We start from the raw sequence: 25,677 nt of genomic DNA, 5'->3' as shown, positions 1-25,677 counted from the left end.
TAATTTCCACACTGTAATAGTACACAGGTGTCTGCATTGTGCCTGCACAAAATACATTAACTCTTTCACTTAGCAGCTAGCCTGATCTCTAGTCTGTTGAATTCTTACTGTTAAGGACATAAAAACATTTTCTGGAAGTTTACTTCAGGAATAATAAACCTAACCTGTCAGGAAACAGATGTTTTAGCAGAGTTTCAATCTCTCATGGTTCTGCAAACCCACTGATGAAATAATCTGATTGCCTAGGAGACTGTTGTCACTTTTTGGATTCAGACGGGTGGGGAAGAAAAGCTTCTTAGTGCACCCACTACACTCCCTGATCCAAATGAGAACAGCTTCTGGGCCAGGGTGAAAGGGAAGCTACTAGAAGAAGCTGGCCAATGCAGGGGCTTACCTTTTTCAAAAGGATTAGATTTTAGCAGAGAGAGTGAGAAAGATGCATTATGAGGAACTAAGTAAAGACAATAAGCCCTGAAAACAGTCAGGGGATTGGAGAGCTAAGTGTGAGCATATTCACCCAGTAGTGACTGAGCAGCACCTGGGAAGAAACAGCTAAGAAGAACTGCCCAAGCCATAGGTCAACATAACACAAGATGAAACAAAAAAAGTTGCTTTATTTAGAAATCAAAAACTTTATGACAAAAATGTGGTAAGCTGAATTCCTGCTAAAACAACCCCAACAATATTATCTATATCAGATTCAGTTTGAGTGGCTATTTATTAACTTATTATTTGTGATTAATGGGAATGGCAATGCAGCTGCTTGTAGAAGTGAGAACTGGACTCCAAGATAGGATGCTGTAGGAACAAACAATATCTTGCAGCTAATTATTTCCATTTTAGACAAAATTACTGGTCTTCCAAATCCTAAAAATAGGCATAGTGCCTCAGACCAAAAATTATTTCAGACCACTATCCTTTTCCCAACAAACAAACAAACCAACAAACCAAACCAAACCGGCAGATGCCTAGGAGAAAGGGAATACAGAGCAAGCACCTATGAAATTTTCTTCTGTATTTTCCTGGCTTCCAACCTTGGATTAGAGGAGGTTCTAAAAGTCTTCCTCCTAAGCATCATGTCTTAGGATAATATCACCTACTAGTTCCTGTGGCTGTTCCACAGCCATCAAGCATTCTGTTGGTAAAATCTCCATACTATTTTATCATTACTCGACTCTGGAGCAGGATGAGCGTTTATGGAAAAATGCATTTCACAGCCAGCAGTATGGTAGTTGCTACATACACCACAGATTGCTGAAGGGAAAAATAAAAACTACTTCATGCATGAGGTACTGAATATGAAAGAGGGCCAGAGATCACACAGCTGGAAATTGGACATGGTCAGGGTCAGGAGGCTTGAGTTATTAAACTGATCCAAAAAAAATCCAACATGAGAAAAGAAACAATGAAGAGATGTATTTTCAGCATTCATGTCAATATCATGGAAGTTACAGGTTCACACAAGTTTCTTTCCCTCCAATTTAAAGGAAAATGCCAACCTGCACACAAATTCACTCTGTTATCTTTAAGAGAAGTACATTCACGGCATTAACTGGAAATACATCTCCATCTTTTTTCAGTGCTACAATAGAATAGTTTAATATGAAAGAGTAATTTGGTACCTCAAAGATCTTCCTGTCTTCTTACTGTGTCCAGTCCTACCTTCTAGACTATGTCATCTCCCCCTTTCATGCAGAGGCAGCTATTACAGTGTAGATAATCAGTACATAGTGATTGTGCTGGTTTTGCAAGAATTAATTTTTAGTGAAGAATGTGAGTATCAGTCCCGCTATCACTCAGAGGTGCACTGGTGTCTGGCCAGTGTCAACCCATCACATTTATGTACCTGCATAACAGGACAGGAGCAAAAACAACAGGCTGGAAGCAAAGTGAAGGCAGGAACAAAATCTTGGGGAAGGAGAAACAGTTCTGGCTGTTACAAATACATTTGTGGTATTTTTAACTGGTTATGGCCAGTTGTAAATTTAATTTCCTTTTGTGCTTTTGTATCAGTCAACACAGAGCTCCCAAACCAGTTTTTAGAAGCAAGAAAGCTGTGCCTGGAAAGCACTGGCAACATATTCAGTACTTAGCAGACTATTTTGAATAGAAGTGTTTCACCAAGTGAAGTGAATGGAGGCCCTACTAGAATCTGAAAACAAAATAGGACTGGTGTCAGAAAGCAAGCCTCCTCATCATCTACTTAACTGTACAGAGTCCTGTAATTTTGTAGGTACTAGAGATGTATATGTGGATTAGTATTAAGTCATGTTTCTTCAGTGCACTGGCAATTTAAGGAAAGACTAAATCGATAAAAACTGGAACCAGAATCATTTTGACTTCTCATAGGAAGGCAGAGCAAGACCAAACGGTAAGATTATGCTGATGATACCATGTTTCTGAGTTTCTCCTTCCTCAGACTTACAGTTCACAGGTATGTACACTGCAATGCATGCTTAAGTAAGTCCTTTATTAAACCTGTGCATCTTGTTCTAACACTGTAATATTCCTGTAAAAAGTAAATGCCAAAGGAAGAGAACGTCAACAAGCAGGAGTCTTAAGAAGCTTACAGCACTGATACACAGGAGCAAAAACATGGGTTCCTTTTCCAAAGCAGAGTGTCAGACAGGGTCTCCCTGAGGAAGCACACCAGAGCAACACAGACCAGCAACGTCGTAAATCACTGTCCCTGGACTTGTGAAACTAACACACATTTGGAATGCAGGAAGGAGATGAATCACAAAAAATTGTGCCTGTTCAAAGTGAAAGGGAACCAGGTTGTGAACAGATGTAACGTTTCTGAACTCATAAAAGTGACAATATTTCAATACAAACAAAAGTATAAAACAAAGAAAATGACATTTGCAGTTAGTTCCATTACTGCCAACAATGTGGATAGACTGGTTAGAAATGGTGTGGCCGAGTGGTTCAGCAAAGGATAAAGTTTGGGTATAATCCCAGCTGAGACAATCACTACGCTGACCTTAAGAAAGCCATCTGACCTCCTTATTCCTCAATCAACCAGCTGGAAAACTGGATAAAATGCAGAACTGGCTTGAAAACCAGATGTGCAGATAAATTGGGTCTTCCTGGGTAAATAAATTACAAAATACCCTATACAGAACATAAAGAGTTTGATGCAGGTGGGAATGGTTTATTTAGCACTTTATTATGTGTTTGATTAAAAAATGGCACTGGGGACCAAGATTGTAAACACTGCCAATTTACTTGGAAATGCATTCACATTACCAGAATGAAATGAACTAGAAAGGAATGCAACAAACAGAGAGTAAGACACACATACAAAAAAAGAATTTTATAGACAGAGTCCTCAGAAGTCTCTAACTCGTGCACGAGGTTATTTCACACAGGATATCTTCAACAAGTTCATCGCTCACCTGAGGAAACTCAGAAAGTCCTTTCATTCCTTTTTTAAAGTTCTAAGCCACAAGCATGACTTTAAAAGCAACACAGATGATGTTACACTTTTATGAAGGTCTCAACTTGTAATGTATGATAAAAGTCCATAAAAAATAGATGAAGGTGCAGATAAAGAACAACTTTATATATAGAGCAGATTGAACACAACACTTTTTATCAGACAGATGATTTTTCAGATCATTATCACTTTGAATGACTTAAGTCACGATCCAAAAATTTTCAAACTTAATTGCACCTTAATTCCTTTTGGACATTCAGCATTCACCCCAAAAAATGGGAGAGCAAATGAAAATAGTAGTTTTGAAAAGTAAGTACACCTTATAAAATGCTATTTTAATGAAACTTCTAATGCCATCCTGTTCAATGCACAGAATGGAAAAGACAATCCACATTCCCAGTTCTTGATCTTGCCCCTCATTAACTTCTAAAAAGTTTTTTTTTTTTTGCATCTTATTCTCAGCTGGCTCATATGTAACACATGGAATAGTGATACGTTACACTGGACCAAAAGGTGCAATGAAATAAATTATTTCAATCACTAGATACAAAAATTAGGTAAAGTAGCTTTGATTTAAAACTCAATCAGAGACTCAGTGTTCTTTCCACTGACTATACACTCTGAGTAACACAATAGAACTAGATGCACAGGTGACAATAGAAGAACAAGACCTAACAAGGGAAACAAACAAGACAATGACCTCAAAACATACAATAAAGAAGTAGCTTCAGCAGCATTATATACATGTACCATATGTCACAGGGCCAAAATTTCATTGAAGGAAACAACACATCTCACATTCTCCTCCTCTTCTCCAAAAGGAGTGCTTTCTTAAAAAGTAGTCGAATTAAGATCAATTGAAGTCAGATCTCCAAAAATATTTTGCTTTCTTTTGGACTCCTCTGAACAAATGCACGCACCTCTAAAAGGCCATACATTGTAACTGATACTCCATCAACTCTCCCTGCTGCAACCAAGGGCAAGTATTGATCTGACATTTTAAGATCATAGGAGTGCTTTCTCCCATTTAAGATTATAATGTACAGGCTGCGTATTTTATTTTACTTTTAAGGAAGACCTATATCTATGGCATGAGAATGTCAGCCATACCACCTTTCTCCTCCATACTTCAAGAGAAGTGATGGGTCCCTAACCTCATCATACAAGGAGATAGATTCCCTCATTCTTACTGTGGTGCCCTAGGTGGATCAGAAAAACCTGCTTAACGAAAAATTTCAGAAGAAAAGCTGAAAACGAAGGGTAATTATTGATGCAGTTAATGTTGTTGCAGCTGTGTGGCAGTTAAACTGAACTGACAGCTCTAGAAATCATGACTAGTTATTAATAAACAATGCTGTCCTTGCAGTCAGACAGGATTTTTTTTTAAATTCATTTCTGCAGACATTTCTATGAGAGGATTAGCCTTATTAACAAGCCACTTTCCTAATACTTTCCTCTTCTCCCCCATTTTAAAAATTTCCAACAGAACTTTTAAAACTATGAATACATCTTGCAACACTGCACAGATCTTCTAAAGCCAGGCACTCTATGTAAATTAGATGTTGCAACAGTGTTAATTTAACAAATAACTTTACCACAACATAGTTTTTTAAAAAAAATCTTAACATCTAAGGTGAAAAGCCTGCCTAGGTATGTTTTGGTGTTTAGCTCAAAAAATCTGGATCCCTAAATCAATGGTACAGACAACTGCTAAAAAGTGAAACCGAATGGGAAGTTTCAAGAGAAGAACAGCTTGCAAATTCAAGTGATCAAAGGGACTTTACAACTAGGCCAATAAGCAGTGGTGCTGTTCGGAATTTCATAGCTAACAACTAATCTTGCAAAAGCTGTTAGGAAGTACATGACTTTGATCTACAAACCAGAACACATCATCACAACAGGCAGGAAACACCTATGCCGAGAGGTAACCATAAACTTACATGTAGACAAAGCAGATGTCTGTGACTATAAATTCACAATTTATCAATCACCATACAATTAGTACTAATTTTTCCTGAAAGTGACAAGAGAAATGTGATCACCAAATGGGAAGATAGAGAGGGCTGCAGTTGCATGTAGGAGAAATGCATACACCAAAATTTGCGAGACTAAAGGGCAGGAGAAGCAGAACCAGCTCTAAGTATGCAGGACATACCCCCAAATATATAGGAAGGATGACTGGCAAAACATAAAATAAGCACTACTGGAACTACAGGAAATCACACTTTGCAGGGACTGAATAGTGCTGATTACACAAAAATGTTAGGCATTAGATAACAGTAGCAGAAAGCCCAGTTCATGCTTCACTTGAAGAACTCTCAAGCTTTACCACCTTGACTTCTAAGAACCAGCAAGTTGTTGACTGTATAGTACCAGCTCTGTGGTATTGGATACCCACAGCTAATTTACAGTAAGTATGAGTTCCATGTAAAGAGTGATGAGTAACCATATGCACAAGCTAACCTTTAGCAAGACGTATACTGCTAATGAATGAATGAAATCTTAAAACTAGCCTGATCTGCTAGCCTTCTAAACACTCCCATCACAACAATGTCCAGTGCCCTGGTACCTATTTAGTTATACAAAGAAGCGAATATCCATATGCACAGAAGAAACAAATCTCAAACCACAATGATGTTAGAGATCAATGCACCTAAATAGCAGCTGTCTGATCCCTAATTAGTGCCAAATGCTCCCCTGAAGATATTGCTCCGTAGTCCAAAAGCAAGAACTTGCACTTAAGAAAATAAAATCCTTTTCTAGAAGGATCCACTATAAAGCAAGTCTAACAAGTGCTCACTCTTCCTTGTTTTTTTCCTTTCTAGAAGCAGGATGAAGTGTCAAACACTGCATTTTGTTAGAATAATCATATACAAACCACGCTTGTTCTCACAGTCTACAGCATTTTTTATGCTAAACACAACTATCATAAATCAACATTTGGATTAATAACGTGCTTTAAATCCCCTAAGATTTGCACAGTACAAATCTGACATTTGGGTTTTCAGCCATTAGCTCATTAGTAGTAATTCGCTCATTAATGCAGATAGGAATTTTAACATGATCCTTGCCTAATTCCTTGCAGTAATATTTTTGCATGATGAAGCCACCCTCCCGCTGAGGATGGTGTTTTGTCCACTTGAAATTCAACATCCTCTTTCACTAAAAACTGTAGACTCAAAACTCTCCAGTACTTTTGTTCTCAATTAACTCAGCACAACTCAGCTTCTGTTTAAGATCTTTAATACTTCTTTTAGCACGGAAATCTGTATGAAGTGTCTACAAGGAACTACAGGAAAAGCACAGTTGAACAAAAGGTTGAAATAATCACATACGTTTTCCCCAATCACAGACTTTATGTTGTCATGGTCTAAGCCCAGCTGGAAATTAAGCACTACGCAGCCACTCACTCAACCTCCCTCTCTCCCCACCACCTCAGTGGATTGGGAAGAATAATCCAAGTAAAACTTGTAGGCTGAGATAAGATTAGTGTCATAACTGCCAATAAAGTAAAATACAGTAACAATGGTAAATTATAATAATATTGGTAACAGAATGGGAAAACCAGTGATGCACAGTGCAATTGCTCACCACCCACTGACCGATGCCAGAGCCCCTTCCCAGACCCAGGCTGGCCGCCCTTACAGGGAGCTGCCCCCAACTGATGCTGGCCATGACGTGGTGTGGAATATCCCACTGGTCAGTTTGGGTCACCTGTCCCAGCTCTGCTCCCTCCCAGTTTCTTCTGTGTACCTCCTCACTGGCAGAGCATGAGCCAAAGAAAAATGTCCTTGACTCAGGATAAACATGACTAAGCAAAACATGAAACATCAACACCATTCTCATTCCAAATCCAAAATATGGCATTGTAACAGCTACTGAAAGGAAATTTACCCTAGCTGAAACCAAGACAATTATATACAGTTATCATTTTAATAGTAAGAAGCAGACACTATCATAATCCCACAGAGTTGGATTATTTTCTTTTTTGTTGTTGTTTTTTTCCTGGAAGAGAAGATAAGAAATAAGGATGCACTCACTGTTAGGTTTCACATATGAGGAAGAAACATGTAAGTGTTCTGAAATGTCTTTGTGCTGCAATTAAACAATGCAACCAACTATGCAAGCAAATAATTTGGTTCTATACCTAAAAAGATCACTCAAACATCTCAAGCAACAATGTTCACCTCTAATATTTCATGCAAGCTGCACCCCTGTTGGGGGTTAGATTTGGGTTTTTTTTCTTCTCACAGAATTTTTTCCCATAAGTTTCCAAGAAGCCTTGACGACTACTTAGTCAGAACAAAAGGAGTGCTTGAGGGATATGGCAGCACAAGGCTACACCTATTGTTTGAGTCCCTGGGAGTGTCCCTCAGAGGGGAGAGATGATGAGCTTTGGGAAAGGCAAAAAGACAGATCTGGGGGAGGGAGAGGCACTCTTGCTCTCAGCGCCGAGGAGGAGGCTGCCCTCTACCTCTGCCTCGTCCTGGGAAATTTATCGTCATCTGCTCCTGTACCCGGGAATCCTGAGCTCGTTTTCTCCAGCCTCCCCCCACCGCCGCTGCTTCTTCGAAGCTTTGAGGTTCCCCTGCTACTCTGTGTCCCTGCACTGCCCAGCCCTGCCGGGACACCCCTGCTGCTCCAGCTGCCAGCGCAGAGCTCCTCATCTCATCCACCAGCCCGGGACTTTTCCTTCCTTCCAGTTCGGCCTCTCGGAGTCCTGCAGGGGCGCCGAGATCAAACTGCTCTGGGCTTTTGTAAAAGAAAGCCCTCAAGGTTCTTGGTTCTGTTTATTATTGATGCTGTAGTTGTTGTTTGTTTGTCGTTTTGTCATATATACTAGTAAAGAACTGTTATTCCTACCCCCATACCTCTGCCTGAAAGCTCCTTTATTTTTTTTTTTTAATTGGAATAATTTGGAGGGAGGGGATTTGAATTATCCATCTCTAGGGAGGTCCTGCCCCCTTCCTAGCAGATATCTGTCTTTCAAACCAAGACAACCCCTTTTCCACTTCAAACAATTGTTTTCCTGTGAGAGTAAAGACAATCACAGGAGACAACCTATGCGAAAAGGAATGCTACAGGAAGATTTGCAGTCAGGCTAAAAATTACTTACAGAAATAAACTGGTACTTCTGTATGAAGAAAAGCCTTATTGGACAATATATAAACAAGTTCAGACTAAGAGATAATCCTTCACTGTACCTTTACAAGTAAAGCATTACCAAGAAAGTAAAGAAAAATTCTATGGACTCTAAATGCCCAAACTACAGTACTTCACATATGCCTAGGGAAAAAAAACTCTTTAAGTTTGTTTATTAATGCTACTTCATTTTACTATTACATCATTTATCCTAGCCAAATTCCGCCTTATTGCGATATATGGATTTCTCATGTGAAATTCCAACACAGACTTGATTCAAAGCAGAATACACTCAGCCCATGAACCTCTCTGCTCATATGCAGCTCTTCAAGTCAAATCATGTAAAACCTTTGGCCTTTTGATGACTTGCACCTGTTTTACAAATATTTTTGATGAATGCCTGGCTACTCAGAAATTGTTTTCCTCCCCATGTAACTTCTAGTAACTTCTGTACCACAGTCCCACTTAAAGTTTGCCAAAAGCACACTAGCAGCAATGATGGCATGAAGAACTCTAGTCCAATCAGTGAACAGACAACTATTTAATCTAGCCAAATAAAATGTACTCATCCGAATCCGCCAGATCATGTTTTCTCCAAACTAGTAAACAGCTGCAGACACAGTCTGCTTCCCATCAAATGTTCCATGTATAACAAACTATACCTTGTATCTGATGGTTCACTAGTAATTTTTCAATACCATGACTTTCAAAACATATGACAACTATATTTTATTGAAGAAAGGAATGGACTTAGACTGTCCAAGCCACAAATTGAAGACCAATCCAGAAACCGTACTGTAGTTGCCAAAAATCTGCTGAATGTCAGTATTTGCTGGCATTTTTATTGTTATGAATACAAGTGCAGACCAACTTCTTCAAAGACGAAACACATTTGAAGCATGACAGAAAAGGAAATGCTCACAACTCCTTTTATAACAGCACAGGAGCAGAGAAAATAACTCCTTTAACACTGTCTGGAAAAGGCATCTCAAAGGAATAGTTGGAAATGTGTTTGAAAGATGGAGAACCTTAAAAATAAACGTACATCCTACATTCTCGTCTTTGGTAGCAACACTAACAACTAGCAACTTGAAAAACTAAAATTTTGATTGCTGCTTTAGTGAGACCGTTAAAGTATAAAACGTCTATCCATAATAATTTTTTCTGACTTTTTTTCAATTCATTCATATGAAAAAATCTTTGTATGCACAGGAAGACAGGGGAAGCCAGCTAGACTGAGACACATTTTCAAATCTCTGAACAGCAATAAACCATTGTGATCTTAAATCAAGTATTTACTATTTTTGTGCGGCTGTACAAAAATTCCCAGCCTTTTAAGCATCTAACTGACTCCTGAACATACTTCAGAGAGTTGATTTAGCACTAGTGTGACTGTTATAAACTGAAATTAAGTGCATCCTTTCAGTGAAAACAACAACAAACAGGACATTAAACTGAGAATATGCAAACAGAAAACAATGACCCAGACTACGGTCTCTGTCTCAGAGAAGATAGCGGACAGCAGTCTAGCGAAAAATGGGATCTCAATGCCCAAAATTCTTATCCTATATCAATGACTAAAATTCTTATCCTACCCTTATCATACCCTCTTATCCATGGCTGTAGCCTGAATTTCCTGTGGCACACAATTCCAAAAGAGCTCCCCTGCTGTTGCTGTGATGCCCAATGGAAACACAGTAAAGAAAATTGGGATTAATGTCACTTTTAGAAGCATTAACTGCAGTTACTATGTCCATATGGCTATCCTCTGAAAAAAAACCTCAGCAAAACACCAGAGAGCTGGACCAAATTCCTTTTCAGTACCTGTTTACCTGTGGTAAGAATTGTGGAAAGCTGACACTCATTTCCTCCCTTTGAAAGTTCTTGAAATTTACCCGATAAGAGTTCTTACAGCAGAAAGTGCTTATTCCAGGATCCCAAATATGCAACACTCAAAGCAGAAAATAATCTGGCCATAAATTACCAAACACTTACTTTCATTAATCTTTGAAAATGAAGTTGAGCATGTTAACTTTGAGGACAATGACAAAAAATCTCTGCAATTCCTGGGGCCTGCTGACACAGTATTGTTAGGTAATGAATGAATGAATTCTTGAAACAGCACAACTCCAGTTTCTAGCAAATCTTTAACGCTCAGTAAAATGACTTTCTGCACTGTGACAGAACACAGCAGATAAACACTTGAAGCTCTAATTTCCAGTATTTGGCCCCTACATACAACCGATTTATTAGAATTAGAAAACCGGGAAAAGTCTGAGGTTAACTGAAGAAAGAACATCGCTACATTTCTTTTTCTTAAATATAATTCATACATTAAGGAATTTATGCTACACTTGATGCAAGACTTCAGCAAAGATTAACTGCAAATAACTACCAAACAGCTGTATGGCCTGTTCTGCAAAATGTATAGAAAGATAGACTGTTCATAATGTAATGTCTTGAATTTCAACACTAACATAATAGAAGATTTCCTGCTGATTTTACATCAGCTTGTGGTACAGGTGCAAAGGACTTAGGTTACTGGCAAGCATAAGAAAAATTAATCTAGAGACCAGAAGAACAGTTTCTCACATTCCAGAAACACTTTAAAAAATTAATTGCAATAGCACACGCATCAGCTCCGGATGTGTAGCCAACTATGCTATCACTGACCAATGCAATCAGAATTCATAAAAAAAGCCAAATATTTCCTCCAAAGGTAATTGATATAGACAGATCACATAACCAATAACTGGGAATTGGTCCACTCAACTTATTTCTGGAAGTTTCTGGGTCTCCATAGGAATAAAAAAATCTGTTTTCATAAAAAAATAAAATGAAAAGGAAAATGTCTTGCAAGAAACTTTACTTGAACTGAACATAATTTATCCTTTAGTTACCACTGCAAAAGCTGTAATTTACAGTAGATGAATCACTGATGTCTCTTAAAACTATGGATATATACACAGGCTATATTTTAGCTCTTATCCTCAAGTGTTACAACTTCCAGAAGAAATCCCAACTGGCTCATTAAAAGAAAGATCATAGAGTAGAAAAATTTATGATAGTAAAAACTCTCTGAAGACAAGAGGAAAAAAATAAAGCCAGGCTTTGTGCAACTACTTTTAACAGAGCCACAGCACAAAGAGCTGAGGTAATATCACAAACTAAGTAACTTCTTTCAGCACACCAAACCCCAAACTTGAATACCTTACCAACCTATCTAAAAAGATCTAAAAAGTCCTTCTGGAGGCCACAAAAGACATGATAGTATAAAAGGCCATAAAGGATGTGCATATAGACCACATCTCCTATCTGAGGAAGTTTTGTCAAAGAATCTTTGTAAGTATTCAAAGCATCAAGCAATTCAAAGCAAATTAAAATACCTACGTGCAAGGTTTTTCCAAAACAGTCTAGAGGGAAGCAGGCAGTCTCGGCTGCTTCTCATCTGACACCAAGACACACATGCTCAAAGAACAGTGTGAGAACTGAATTAAAAAGGAATCAAAAGAGCTTCTGATGCTTTAACTGTTTCTAGAACTTCGCACAATAGGAACCTGACGCAAAACTGTGTGAAGAACTATATCACACATGAAAACCCTTTACACCTAATCCTCTTTATCTTAAAAAAAAAAGGAAGCTGTATTTCCCTAACATTCCTCAAGCTACATCCCTCTACAACACACACTGTCATACAAGCTCAAGTTCACAAAAACACTAACACAAACACAGGGCATATTTTCTGACATCTTGTCCACTTTCTAGATGATAAATTAATAGATTTCTACAAATACAAAACAGACACTAAATTCTACCTGTATTTCATCACCTAGCAGACTTAACCTTCACCTTAATTCTTAGAAAGTTCCATATCCTGTCATAGGTCTGATTTTATTTTCAAAAGAAAACCCCCAAACTACAGTATTTTATGTGTTACAAAGTATTTCAATAGTAAGCAAGTTCTCCATAACAAATTTTCACAGAAATGAGTACTCCCTCTTCAGCTGCATATTTTTATCTACTAAACAATCTCTTTACGTTAAACTTTAACAGAGCAAAATGTACATAAACCAGTAAAGTTAAAAGATGGTCCAGGATTTTGCCACAGATGGTACGTGAAACAATGAGTGGATTTGAGTTAGCTTGACACCTCACCTGACAGGCTTTCTTTCTCGTAGCAAATCTTCCAGACTCTTTTCACAGTGTTCAGCCGCCACAACCAATCTCTCTAATTTGAAAAAAACCAAAAAATCTGTAAGAGGACTGGAATCCAAATGAAACTCTGAGAGTACAGACTTTTCATTTTACCTATTTAGCAGACGTTAAAGTATTTCTGTACAGAAAATTACACATTATTAAATGTTACAAGATGTACATCTTATGGATAACACCACTATTTTCTTTGTGTGATACAGAAAATTATCTTCCCAGTTTCCTCATGCAAAGCACTGTCAATCCAAACATCCATGCATCAAGTAACCTCCTAACAAATACTGAAGCCCTCAGCCAATGTCAGTCGGATTCGATTGAAGAACAGAGGTCTCAAAGATAAGTAAACATAAATTTGCAGAGATATGTGGCTGAGTTGATGGAAGAGACTCAAAGTAAGCCCAGCTTTGAGAAAAGGGACTCAGGGTGAGCACAGGAGCTTCAGTTCTGCCAGGCCAATGAGCACATTGACCAACATGGGCATTACCCAACACGCCCAGCACCCCTTGCCCAACATGGAGCTGTAAGGATCCCACATGTTCTGAAGATGGATGGGCTGGCACTGAACATGGGGGGAAAACCAAAACTATTGTTACACTGAAGACAACAACCATGCAGCAGGAAAAGACAAAGGTGTAAGATTTTACAGGGGCATGTGAGGAAACTCCCAATGCAGCTTTGTTACTTCCAGTAACCTAGCAGTCCATGCTCACATTCAAAATCAAATCAAACGAAACAATTACAAATGTTTTTGTAACATGACTTTATCTTACTGTTACAGTAAGATAAAGATAGAAAACTGAGGAACACAAGTCATCACATTTGTCCTGGGGTGACAGGACATTTTCATGCTTTGTATCCCAATCATGTGTTCCTGTTCCCATGATCCCCGTTTGTTTTGTCTATAGCTGCATCCCTCCCCTGGCTGCTTGCTCTGGCTTTGCTTGCTGTTAGCTTTAGGCTCGCTTTGCTAGCTTTGCTCTCTTGCTTTTTGCTTGCTTTTTGCCATTTTTTTCTGGTTTTGTTTTTCCCCTTCTTTCCTTCCTCCCCTGGTAGCAGAGGACAGTTATGATCCATCAACCTCTGGGCCCATAATACAGGATTGGGATACATGAAAATGTCCTGTCACCCCAGGACAACATTATAGCTGGAATGCTTGTTATTCAACTCTGTTTCTCCTTTTTCCATTCAAAAGACCATTTAAGCTTTCATTGGAGGAAAAAAAATGGATATTTTGATAACAAAAATACTGATATTTGATAGCCCTCTACAATGGTAGCATAGATTTTAAAAAAGTTTAATTTTACAAAAAAAATCCATCTGAACATTGTTCTTTTATTGTTATATTCTCCCTCTGAAAGTCTTTTGTGGAGGAATTTATATGTCTAATTTATTTTTGCCTTGTTTTCCTAGCCTGCTTTCACATTTCTCTGTAAGAGTAGAAACTGACATTTGCAAACACAACTCCACAAATATTAAATCATTAGGCATAGAACTGACACATGGAAAGTTCTACCAGTATCAAAATGATAACATTCACCAAGTTTCCCATATTAAATCAAAATTATTAGCTGCCATTCTAATCGTTGTTAAAACAGAACACTCTCCCGACTTCATGGTTAGACATTTTATTTACTATCCTTCAAGTTACTTCAAGAAGGTATTTTTTCCTTAATTTTTATATAGACATATAAGTATTTATGTCATTTACTCTTTGTAATCAGAAGGGCCATGTTTTACTATTCATTTTTTATTTATTAAATGTTATGTTAGTTAATCCTTCCTAACCTTTCATCCCAAACAATATTGTGAGAAAATCCCAGGTTTTGTTTCAAGCAGTATTAGTAAATATAAATGAAAATTATTACATTTCTTAGACCTCCTGACTGTGCAAGTGGAAAATTACATGTTTGAGGGCAAAGGAAAACACATAAAGAACTCCCTGACACACTGAATACTTTAATATCTGGAGTTGGCAATATCTTAATTTTGCAAAAATATGAAACATTCCATCATGCTGCATTCTAAAGGGCAATAAAATGACATGCCCTGCTTTATGAGACCCTGTGGCTAATCAAATACATACAATGCACTTTTGTATGAGAACACTGTTGATTTAAAAGTGGCAATGACTTAAATTGTCACAGGTGTTGCAGCCTTTTTGTGGAAATTAAGTGCTGTAGTCCTGCTGAGTTTGCAACAGAATATCTAGAGCACAAAGAAACAATTGAAGTTTTATTTGAGCTAACAGTAAGTGTGATAACAGGTACTGAAAAAACCCCTCCAAACCTGTACTAGAATAAAGTAACCACTAGTGGGAGAAATCTTAGAGAAATCAAAAGATAATAATACAGGAAGCTTGCAGCCAGGACATGAGATGACACCACCAGCTACAAATCAAGTACAAGAAACCTAACCATTAAATGAAAATGTTCTCAAGATTAGAACATAGGTGTACGAGTTTACTTTTAAAAATACATGTATTTCCATATTCCACACAAAGACATGGCAGAGCCATTGAGTTCAGGAAGTTTAGTGAGGTATAAAAAGAAGGAAGTTCTTAGCTTTTATATGCAAGTGTAACACAACAAGACAGGACAGAGAACTAATGTCTGCTTTGAGTCTAGAGAGAAGAAACAAAGGAGATTTTACTGCTGGTCATAGCAAAGGTATTCAGGAATTTTGAGACTGAAAACTGGCCACTTTCTGGTGCTATGAAGGCAGTATTCTGCTCAGTCACCTTAAAATACACTCTCACCAAAAAATCCTCCAAACCCAAGATTGTAATCATACTGAAAATTTGCTTATTAAATGGATACTCACCATGTTTACCTCTGGTAATGTCAACGTACTGGCAAAGTCTGGGATGGGTGATTGTCTTAAGGATTTGAAATCTCCCCAGAATTTTTATGGAGTTAGGTGTTAGAGGGAGGCCATTACTTCCACAGACATCATGTGGCAGAGCTGAGGCAAAGAAGGTGGAGGCACCCATCACAGTATCTTTTAAAGGAAACATCTTTTTCACACAATCTGAACTCCTTCAGAGCAATCTGTGTTCCTTAAATAGAGAACACAGAGTAAAAATTTATCAGCAAAAGATACAGACTCAGGTTACTAGTTGTTTACTAAAGAATTCAATTAAGATTTTTTTTCCCCTCAGGAAGTCACACAGGAGAAACAGAAGACTTAACAATTTGGCATCTCAAAATTATTCTTTCTGTAAGGGAACAACCTTGTTCAAAGCACAAAATTCCCAGCAAAAAACTACTAAATTTATGTGTGAATCCCAACTGAGAGCAACTCCACACAGGGTGCAGAAAGATCCTTACATACTGAACCTATTTACTAAGGCTATACAAATGAATACTATGAAAGATACTTTCTGTTTCAACGAATACAGTCCAACTTAGGATACAAAGCAAATAAAAAAGACTGATCTCATTTGTGGCTTTTTTCCCCAAAGAAACACAGACATGAGTTATGTATTTTCGCATTCTAGTAAATATAATCATATGGAATATGAATGTATAATGTTAAGGAATCAAACTTGAAAAAGGAGGAAAAATCTGAAACAGCTTTGAGCATTGGAATATTTATGTTAGTATTAAAAGTCTTATTTGTAAAGATACAATACTTTCATATTGTATGAATATTTCGTACTTTTTTGCAGATGATTTATTTTAGGATGTGAACAATGCACATTACAGTTAGAATTTTCCACTGGAAAGTCATCAATTGGACAGAGTGCAAGCACAAAGACTTACTGGCATGCAGCAGGTTCCAATTGGAAAACTTTAACTGCAGATTTATAAGAACCCCCATTCCTCTAAAAACATCAAGTCTGCCAAATAAACTACTTATTAAACATTTAGAAAAAATAGCTTAGTTTACAGATTCAATTATAATCTTGCTTGGCACAATGGCCCTCTAGTGCTTGCTCTAAAATAAAAGAAAAAAATTATTATGATCAGAGTGGAGGGGAGGGGAAATAAGATTATGCCCAGCAGCAAGACACACTATGTCTCTAAGAATGTAAATATGTAGTGTACAATATATTTAGTAAGGTAAAATGTTCTCACTTTTACTGTAGAAAAATACTGTTAGATAACATGTCTCTAATACATTGTACCTGCATTCAGCTGACACTTAGAAAGGAAGTTTAATAAAAAGAATTGTTAAATACCATCAATTCAATAAATATTTTAAGAGATTAAACTCTCCTTGCACTCTAGATCACCTGGCTTACAAGGAGGAATTACAGCACCTGCAATGTGTTCAACTTAGGCGACTGCACACTTACCACTCACCTCCTTTGACTGGCAACCAGATGAGCAAAAAGCAAGACATGAGATATGCAAACAACCTTTCCTGTCACCCACCTAAAGGAATCAATAGAGAACTTTAAAAGATATGAAATAAAACACGTTCTCTTACTACAGAGTTAATTACAGGGAATCCATGAAAGCAATAGAAGAAGTTTTCTCCGATGACAGTTCTGTCAATTGGTACCCTCACAGTCAAACTCATCTCTAATTAATTCTCAGTTAACACAAATTCCAGAGACTGAGTTGAAAAATAAAACAAGTAACCCCAAACTTAAGCCTTCTGCCACCTTTAAGGGACACACATTACAGCTTAAATGAAAGGAGGTTTTTTTTTTTTAAACAAGTTTTTTTTCAGTCTCAACATTTCTCTAGTAACTTACTGACACTTCTAAATTCAAACAGAATGGTTACAGATATTTTAGAAGTTTATCTGAAAAAAAGCTCTTCTCTGATTATTTTTAAATTGAGGGGGTTTGTTTGTGTGTTTTGGTTTCTTTTTCACTCCACATCTAAGTCTGGCAGAACTATAAACACAGGAGAGTGCTACACATCATCCTTTCTTCAATGCACTCAATTTTATACCTCAAACTCACTTCTACTATATAGGAAAGACACACACTACATTAACTTTATGATTGGAAGGCATTAATTATATCCTGCAAAACTTCCCTGCCACTTTGAAATAAAAACAGGAAGAGAAGAAGAAAGGTTTGTTATTTTAAACTGACACCAGAACCAGTTAAGGCAAATTCAATTTTGAGACTTAATGCTGGAAATTCAATTCCAATAATCCAAAACAGCAAGGATGGAAGAGGAAGTGAAGACTGTCTTATTATGGAGTCACCATTTCCAAAGCACCATTTATTGCATTTATGAGAGACAGTCTATCACATCCATGAAACGTGCCTGGTATAAAGGTTAGAAGTCCATAAGTGGATTTCTTCCATCCCATCTCTGAATGACCCTCCCTAGCTTCCCGCCTTCATCCAAATCCCCCTTAGAAACCTTCATAGTACACAAAAACACACACCAACATTCGCAGCAAAATCAAAAAGAAAAAAAAAGACCTTTAGAAATTCCTGTTCAATATTCAGATTAGCACTATTTTGAAAATCTTGCATTAGGTAGCTTTGATGTCCAAAAATGAGAGATAAAATACAAAGTGGAACTCCATCTATTGAGCAATTTATCTGCTCCTCCAAGTATCTACTGCTCTCAGAGAAAAAATGTTTTTTATTCAGAAGCCAGCCTTTTCTAGAACCATCACTTACAACAGCTTCACTAAAGCAGTGCTAAGATGATTGAATTAAGGGACACGTAGAACTTTGCCCTTAGGAAAAGAAAGAAGTCAGAACATAACAAATCTGATTCTCAGGAGCAAACACTGCACTTACGCAGAGACCAACCTGAATGAGTCCATCCAGTGAAACTCAACTACAAATTCCTAAAGCGACCACATGCAGAAATAAGGGCAAGTAGCCCAAACAGTAACTTGAAATGGCTACTTAGTTAAATGCCTCCTAAGTTCTCAAGTGTAAATAACCCTTACTTAGTGAAGACAGATTTTCTGAATTAAAACATAATTACACTGTTATTAAAATATTTTTAAAGCAATTGAGGGGAATTTCAGGAGAGCAAATAGCCTGAATATGCTATACTTATACTTTTTCATTAAATCACGGTATGTTAAAACAAAGTGGGCCATTTCATAGGAAGAAATTCTTTCACAAAATAATTTTGCACTTAAGCCTTAAAATATTCCTGCTACAGCTAGAGTAATGATTAATTTGATAAAATAACTGAAATAGGATATGCAATTTTAACTAGTGTGGCCACTTCACAAAAAAACCTGAAAATGAGTGATTTCACAAAGTTTATTAAAATGCAGAATAAGTACTGAAAGGAAGTTTAATTCTGCTACATCAGGGTCCCAATAAACACCTAAAAAGGGGTTTGTCACCATTTGATTTATCCAATACGCACATCTGTTCAGGAACTAAACCCGGCACAAGACAAATAAATCGCTTTTACCCCGTTCTCTAAATGACTCTAAGAAATGCTGGGGGCCCTGATCACCCCTGTGCTGCTACAGACTCATTGCCTGGAGATCTCCCGGGGAAAGGGAGGGGGCTGGCAAGGGGAGAGCATGCTGGAAGGGGGTGGGAATGGGCAAAGGCATAGGGAGGGAACAAGGAGATGGGAAAGGGGATGGGGAAGGAGTAAGGCGATGGGGAAGGGGGAACAGGGATGGGGCAGAGGAGAGGGATGGGTACAGGGGTGGGAATAGGGATGGAAAAGAGGACAAGGGAGGGGGGAAGGGGATGAGCATAAGGATGAACGGGAAAGAGCGAAGCGAGCGCTCCGCTGGTACCTGCGCGACAGCCGCCGCCCCCGCCGCGCACCGCCCCGCCCCGTGACGTCACTGCTCCCCGCCAGCCGCTCGCTGTAGGGCCACAGGGGCGACTGGCACAGTGCCTGAGCTTCCTTTTCTCCCGGGTTCTTAAAAAAAACAAACCAAACAACATAAACAAACAAAAAAATAGTTTAATACCCTTCTCCCTGTGTGTGCGCGTGCTCTGCCAGTGCTCCAAGAACGACGCGCTGGGCACCTAAGCCCTGTGCTTGCTGGGGGGAGCGAGGCTTTCCCGGGCGCCTGCTTGCAAACGTCAGGCGCTCGCTGGCCCAGCCGCAGGAGCGGGTCCTTCTTCCCCGGGCCGGCAGCGGCGGCGGCTCCTCGGTTCATGTGAGTGTCGCGGCGGGGCCGCGGGCTCGGCCGGGCGGGCTCTCAGTGCTCCTCTCCGTGCTCTCAGTGCCCCTCTCCGCGCTCCGGTGGCCCCGCCGGGAGTGGCACCCGTCGGTGCTCCCTCGCCAGCCGCTGGGGAACGGCGCCATGGGTGCCCTGGGGCTGCCCCGCAGGCCGCGCCGGGCTCTCTGGGGTGGGTGGGGGGCAGGCGGGGCCCCGCTAATTCGTCCCCGCTAATTTGCTGCGAGGCGCCAGCACAGCGCGGGTCGGGGGGAGCGCGGCGCCCCGTGGCGGTGATCGTGGGGGGCTGCCCTTGTGAGGGAGCACCCTCGGCGGAGGGGCAGGACCGGAGCCGCGGGAAGCGGCGTTACGGTCGTGGTTCAGTTCACTCCAAGGATTTTATCGCAGCGCTCGAGGTGCGCTCTAGCTGTAGGGCGGCGTTGCAAATTCAGATCCTGCACTTTGCGTGGAGGATGCGAGCGCAGGTGAAGTGGTTCATCTCAAAGCGGTTTATTTATTGGTCCTTTATTCAGTCACTGGAATGAGGGTTTGAAAGCGGCGTAGGGTGGTGGGCTGTGCAGGAACAAGATGCCGTATTAGCCTGAAAAGTACTTGTATTCCCTGACGTTTGCTGAAGGACACGTAGATGCTGCCTCACTGTTGCTTAATTGTACAACGTTTGTTATACTTTTGCATAGCCTTGAGCGAAGAACAGAGTATAACCCGGTATTGGTCCATCCTCAGTAGAGATACGAGGTTTAACATACAGCACACGTTCTGTGCAGGGATGCGTGCATTGGATCGGCACAGACGAGCTTATGGTTATGTTGCCAGTCCACGGTCCCCCGGCATATGGCAGCATTCCTGAAGCACAGTATATATTTGGTATCTATTAGTATTAAATAAATATGTATCAGTACTGTATATATCAGATAGTGCTGTACCTGAGGTTCATCAGTAAGTGGTTTTGAGCCTGGTTTAGCAGCTGGCAAAAAATAAAGGCAATACTACTGCAAACTGAGCAATGCTTGCATTTCTTGCTCTTTTTGTTTCTTCGGCTCAGAGAGATTTTTATTTTCATTTAAGTGAAATCGTTGCTTTTCACAAATAGTTTGCAGACTCAGGATACTTACATGAAATCTGCAGTAAGATGAGGCAGTAGGGATTAAATACAGCCTCCCAGTTTGGTATGCCCATACCATTCACTTATTATCCTCCAGTTATGTTTAAATTTTACACCCTTTGGCAGACCTCTTCGAAAGGAAGCCCAAATTCTATAAAATTAAGCAAAACCAAAGTCTGAAACCCGAGCTTTTAATACTAGATGTTGCTAAAAGGTATAAGGCCTTAGAAAGGACTAACAGAAACAACTGTGACAAATGGTTGGTAAAGTGGGAGTTCTAGTTTTGGGGTTTTTTTGTCTTTATTTTTGTGAGGTGGCAGTGTTGTATATTTTTAGGTTGTCTCAAGGGTCATTGCTTATCAGTACAGCTTCATCATACAGTATTCTCTGTATTATATACCTTGTAACTCGTTAACAATATATTCCTGTTGCTATAATTTTGACTTATGAGAACTTCAGAAAATATATTTGTGAATTGCTGTGATGTTTTAGCAGCACTGAATCCTGAAGGTGCAAGGTGTTGAAGGCAAAAATTACTCCTAGAACTAGTTTCAGCATATTTGTGCTGTAGAGTATCTCTTTGCTGTTGTAACTACATACATATTTTCCATACATCGCTCTAGGTATCTTTGTTTCTTTTAGACCTTTAAATTTAAAGAGAGAAGGAAACAACAACTTATTGTCCAGACTGGAAGCAGTGGATTGTGTGAAGAAAATTATATCAAATGAAAAAGGATATTTGCTAAAAAAATTTGCGTAAATCTTAAACTAGTCCATCAGATTGGAATAATAGGACTTGAGTTGCCTAGCGCCTTCTGATAATGAAGCATATTTGAGTGAGATTGTTATCACTTTTATGTAGAAAGGTATGATGATATATCTTTGATGCTGTTGCAACTCCAATTTAGTATGAATTTAATAGTGGCAAGTTAACCTAGGGCGTCTTTGTCAAAGGAAGGCTAAACAGGCTATGAATTTTTCTTAATCCTATTGGTTTCTGTTTCCCTGCCCTTTCCCCATTTAAGTAGAATAAATAATTTTATGGATGTCATGTTACTCTGGAAAAGATTGACATCAGACTGAAGGATAGATCTTTAATTGACAAGAAAAAAACCACATATTGAGAGGCAAAATAAGAGATAAATATTATCCCAGACCTGTCTAGACCAAGAATGAAAAGCATAATTGAGTTCTTGTGTGCCTGCAAATACCACACACTTTACAAGTCCCCATGAACATACTTGGGAAATACCTATATAATGAAAATAATGTAAAACAGTTGTCATTAGAAGGATTGCTCAGGTGTGCAGCAAGATGAATCTGATATTGACCATAATATTTTTCAACTTTCCTGATTATGATCTGATTGCTTTATGTCACAGCTGTTAATTCATGTTTATCTCTTCTAAGGAGTTTGTTACCTGAAACCTAAAGAAGGTCAAATGCCAGCAACATAGACAAAAGTGAGGAATCAGCACAGAGGGCAGCTGGTAGGAACATCAGGTGTGAGCAAAGTAAACAGCACCCCTTCTTGTCATAGTGGTATGGGGTATATGATGTCAGTCCAGACCCCCAGAAACTCGTGTGTTGCTCTGAACAGTTACCTGCATGGTTCTTACCTTTACCAAGGAACATTTCCGCTGTTAGATTTCCTGTCATGCTGGGGGTAAGGGGAAATCAATGTTTATTTTTCATTTCCATGGTTGCATTAGTATTAAACAGCAGGGGGAGGAAAAAGGTCTCAGACGGCTTTTTTCCTCCAGTGTGATGGAAGCTGTCCTTACTCATAATTTAATATAGTTGAAAAAAGATTTGGGTACTTCTCAAAGCAGCCTTCTGCTGTCTTTTTTCTATTAATATTTTGTAAGATTCAAATTTATATTTCTTTGTGCTTGGGGAAAAGTTCTTTCTTTAAAATATCCTTTAAGGAACATCTTAAAGTGACTGCAGATCAGTAAGTCATGAGTTGAACAATTTTTTCTCTTGGAGGACAAAAAGATGCAGTGCTGTCTGCATTATGACGTTAGAGGTTAATTTATTCAGAGTGAGTGTAAATTTAATACATTGGTATTTTACTTCACAGGTGGTTTCTTTATCCTGCTTTCACACTTAACAAGTCTTTGATGTCTATTATGTTGTCCCAAATAAACACACTTGATTTTGTGGAAATATCACAGAAGGGCAGGTTTTACTGCATGATTTTTAAAGTTAAATAAAACACAGGCGTGTAAAAGACAGAAACGTGATTTGGTTTGTAACACTGGGTGTAACAAAAAGACCTTAGCAGAAGAGGAGGCAAAAGATCTTTTCGTCTACTGTAACTTAATCACTTCTGACAGATGTTTGCCTAGCCTGTTTTTAAAACCTTCCAGTGATGGATATTCCACGGCCTCCAAAGGCAGCCTGTTCAGTCTATTACTCTTCCTTGAAAGTTTTCCAAAACTTAAATCTTGTTTCTTTTTAATGTCTACATCAGACCTGGTGAACAGTTTAGTCCCATTCTCGTACCAACTTGCTTTGTCTTTGAAGAACAAGACCAGGTCTCCCATTTATCTTCTCTTCTGCAGACTAAACAACTGCACTTCTTTCAAGCTTTTTGATCTTCTTTGAAGTGTCTTGAAAAAGTTGAGAGACAGGAAAGAGGAATTTGAACAAAGGCAAATCTCTGTGCCAGTTGTAGGGGGTCTTGAGTATGTACGAGTTCAACATGAGTATTGCTTGGGCAGCCTCTTGAGCAGCTGAGGCAGTTTGCCTATAATAAAATGTGCCTGGTCAGGCCTTTCCTGGCTTGCTTCTCCCTTATTCCATCCTATGTGCCTCACACTTACCTTCTAGAGAAATTAGAAGCTGGAACTCTTTAAACTGGAGCAGACAGGTGTGGCAAGGCAATAGACTTCCAGGTGAGAAGTCATTCTCTGTAGTTTTTGTGGTGTTGTGTTAATTTGTTGTTTGTGTTAGTTGTATTAATAACACAGTTAGTGTTGTGTTAATTGATTGAGTCGTTAGTTGCCTTTATGCTTCTTGAGCCATAAAGTTTTCTAATGGTGAAGTCCATAACAAGCGTGAAACATATTGCAAGAATGTATTTTCCTCCTGAAAATACAGCCCCTGTGTTTCCAGTCAGTTGAATAGATTTGACAGATGAAACAAGAGAAAGTGGTATTTTGAGCATAGTAAAAAACTTGCTAGTTGGCTTGGGTAGCGTAATGACTCCAAATGTTTTGAGTTGTCGCCATGTTCATTTGAGTATTCCAAGCTTTCCAAACATTCACGTTTAGATTTAAATAGGAAAAGTTCCTTGCCTGAGCATGCTCTGCATCTGCTAGATGCTCTGTGCATCTAGCCAATGCTTTTTAGTTCAGTAGTGTTAGAAATTTCTGGGCAGTTATAACTGGTTTTAGGCATGGCAATCGCTGTCAATCTTGATTACAAAGTTCAGTGTGCCAGATTCCTGTTCTGTCTAGGGAGCAGTTGCTTATGAAGGAAATCTCTGGGCAACCTCAACCAGTGCTTCACCACTCTCAATTCCTAGGTTCTTATGCCACTTTATATAAATTACCAGCCTAAAGACTATTTGACTCCTTGAACTGTAGAGAGTGAAGATTAAACTAGTATTCATATTAGAAAGCAACATGTACTGTATTTAACCATCATCTGCTAAACACAATTCATGTAGAACTCATTCTTTCCTCAGAGTTCTGAAATGCTGACAGAGATGCTATTCTGCATTAAGGGAAAATTGGATTCCTGGCAGCTGGTAATGCATTAAACATCATCAAAAATTGCCTCAAGTTAGCACATGTCCTCTTGAGGTCATTTGCTTCGATCTTTTGGCATAAAACTATGTATTATGGAAGACATCTACTTCCATTTCCTTCTCTTCAGGAGCTTTCCCAACAAATCTGAGTATGAATTAATAGTGTAAAGCTTGGTCTGTGACTTCAGGACCCTCTGTCAGAAACTATCTGTGGCACCGTGACAACTATCCATGGCTATTGGATCCGATTTGTATCCTAGAGTGTTTCTCAGTTACAGTTTAATATGCAGCTTTGTAGTGGCATCTTGTTTCAGTCTCTCAAGATAAGTGCACAGATCATTTCAGCAGCTCATTTGTCCAGGGTAGCTGGGGACTGCTGTTCCCACAGGAGTGCAGGGGCTGGTGCATGGCATGCGAGAGGCACTGCATTTGGCTTGCTGGCAGCTGCTCTGGAAGTAAGGCCCTAAGTTCACATCTGTGCTAGTCCTACTGTAAGGTTTGAAACCTGTTTCAAGGGCTCTAATAATTGGTAACAGTCGCACACTAAGGAAGTCACTGTTGCCAACTAGGATATGACACTGAATTGTACCCCAGGGAAATTAATCTTTTCTTAGGGGTTCTGTTACCCTTGCTGCATCACAGTGGATAAGTAATTTCACATCCAAATGACCCTCTATAGAATAATGCTCGTGATAAGAACTAGGCACACAGAGATCTTTTCCTTTGCATTTTACTGAAAATTTACCTTCAAATTAGCACTTTTGAAGATGTTAAACCAACATACGTCAATTGAAAATAATTGTTTAAAAATTATTGCATTTTAATAGAAGAATCTGGAACACAGCAAAATTTGAATTTAGCTAACTTGTCTTAAAACTTCTTTTGTTTCTATAGTTTGAATCCATAAAGGAAAAATGGCTATTCTCCAAAAGCTGCTTG

At 38.9% G+C, this 25,677-nt stretch overlaps 2 protein-coding genes across 4 annotated transcripts in view; one reads left to right on the top strand and one right to left on the bottom strand.

The window, feature by feature from the left end:
• TBCK (TBC1 domain containing kinase) overlaps nt 1-19,545 on the bottom strand; it is an 89,669-nt gene extending 70,124 nt beyond the window's left edge. The window contains exons 1-4 of one of the 3 annotated variants that reach the window (XM_063422595.1): nt 19,487-19,545; nt 17,091-17,169; nt 15,614-15,848; nt 12,737-12,809 (exon numbers count right to left, since the gene is read on the bottom strand). In XM_063422595.1, the coding sequence (XP_063278665.1) occupies nt 12,737-12,809; nt 15,614-15,806 (266 nt within the window). In that variant the 5' untranslated portion in view covers nt 15,807-15,848; nt 17,091-17,169; nt 19,487-19,545. The remainder of the gene's footprint in view (nt 1-12,736; nt 12,810-15,613; nt 15,849-17,090; nt 17,170-19,486) is intronic. The other 2 variants (XM_063422594.1, XM_063422596.1) reach the window with 2 other exon arrangements.
• A 163-nt stretch (nt 19,546-19,708) lies between these two features.
• Nucleotides 19,709-25,677, top strand: part of AIMP1 (aminoacyl tRNA synthetase complex interacting multifunctional protein 1) — a 32,227-nt gene continuing 26,258 nt past the window's right edge. Inside the window, exon 1 of the mRNA XM_063422597.1 lies at nt 19,709-19,858. Coding sequence (XP_063278667.1) covers nt 19,857-19,858 — 2 coding nt within the window. The 5' untranslated portion in view covers nt 19,709-19,856. The remainder of the gene's footprint in view (nt 19,859-25,677) is intronic.

This window comes from Prinia subflava, chromosome Z (assembly GCF_021018805.1).
Source record: "Prinia subflava isolate CZ2003 ecotype Zambia chromosome Z, Cam_Psub_1.2, whole genome shotgun sequence".
Classification (NCBI taxonomy): domain Eukaryota; kingdom Metazoa; phylum Chordata; class Aves; order Passeriformes; family Cisticolidae; genus Prinia; species Prinia subflava.
Note: the sequence above shows the minus strand (reverse complement) of the source record. Positions and strands in the feature narration are given on the sequence as shown.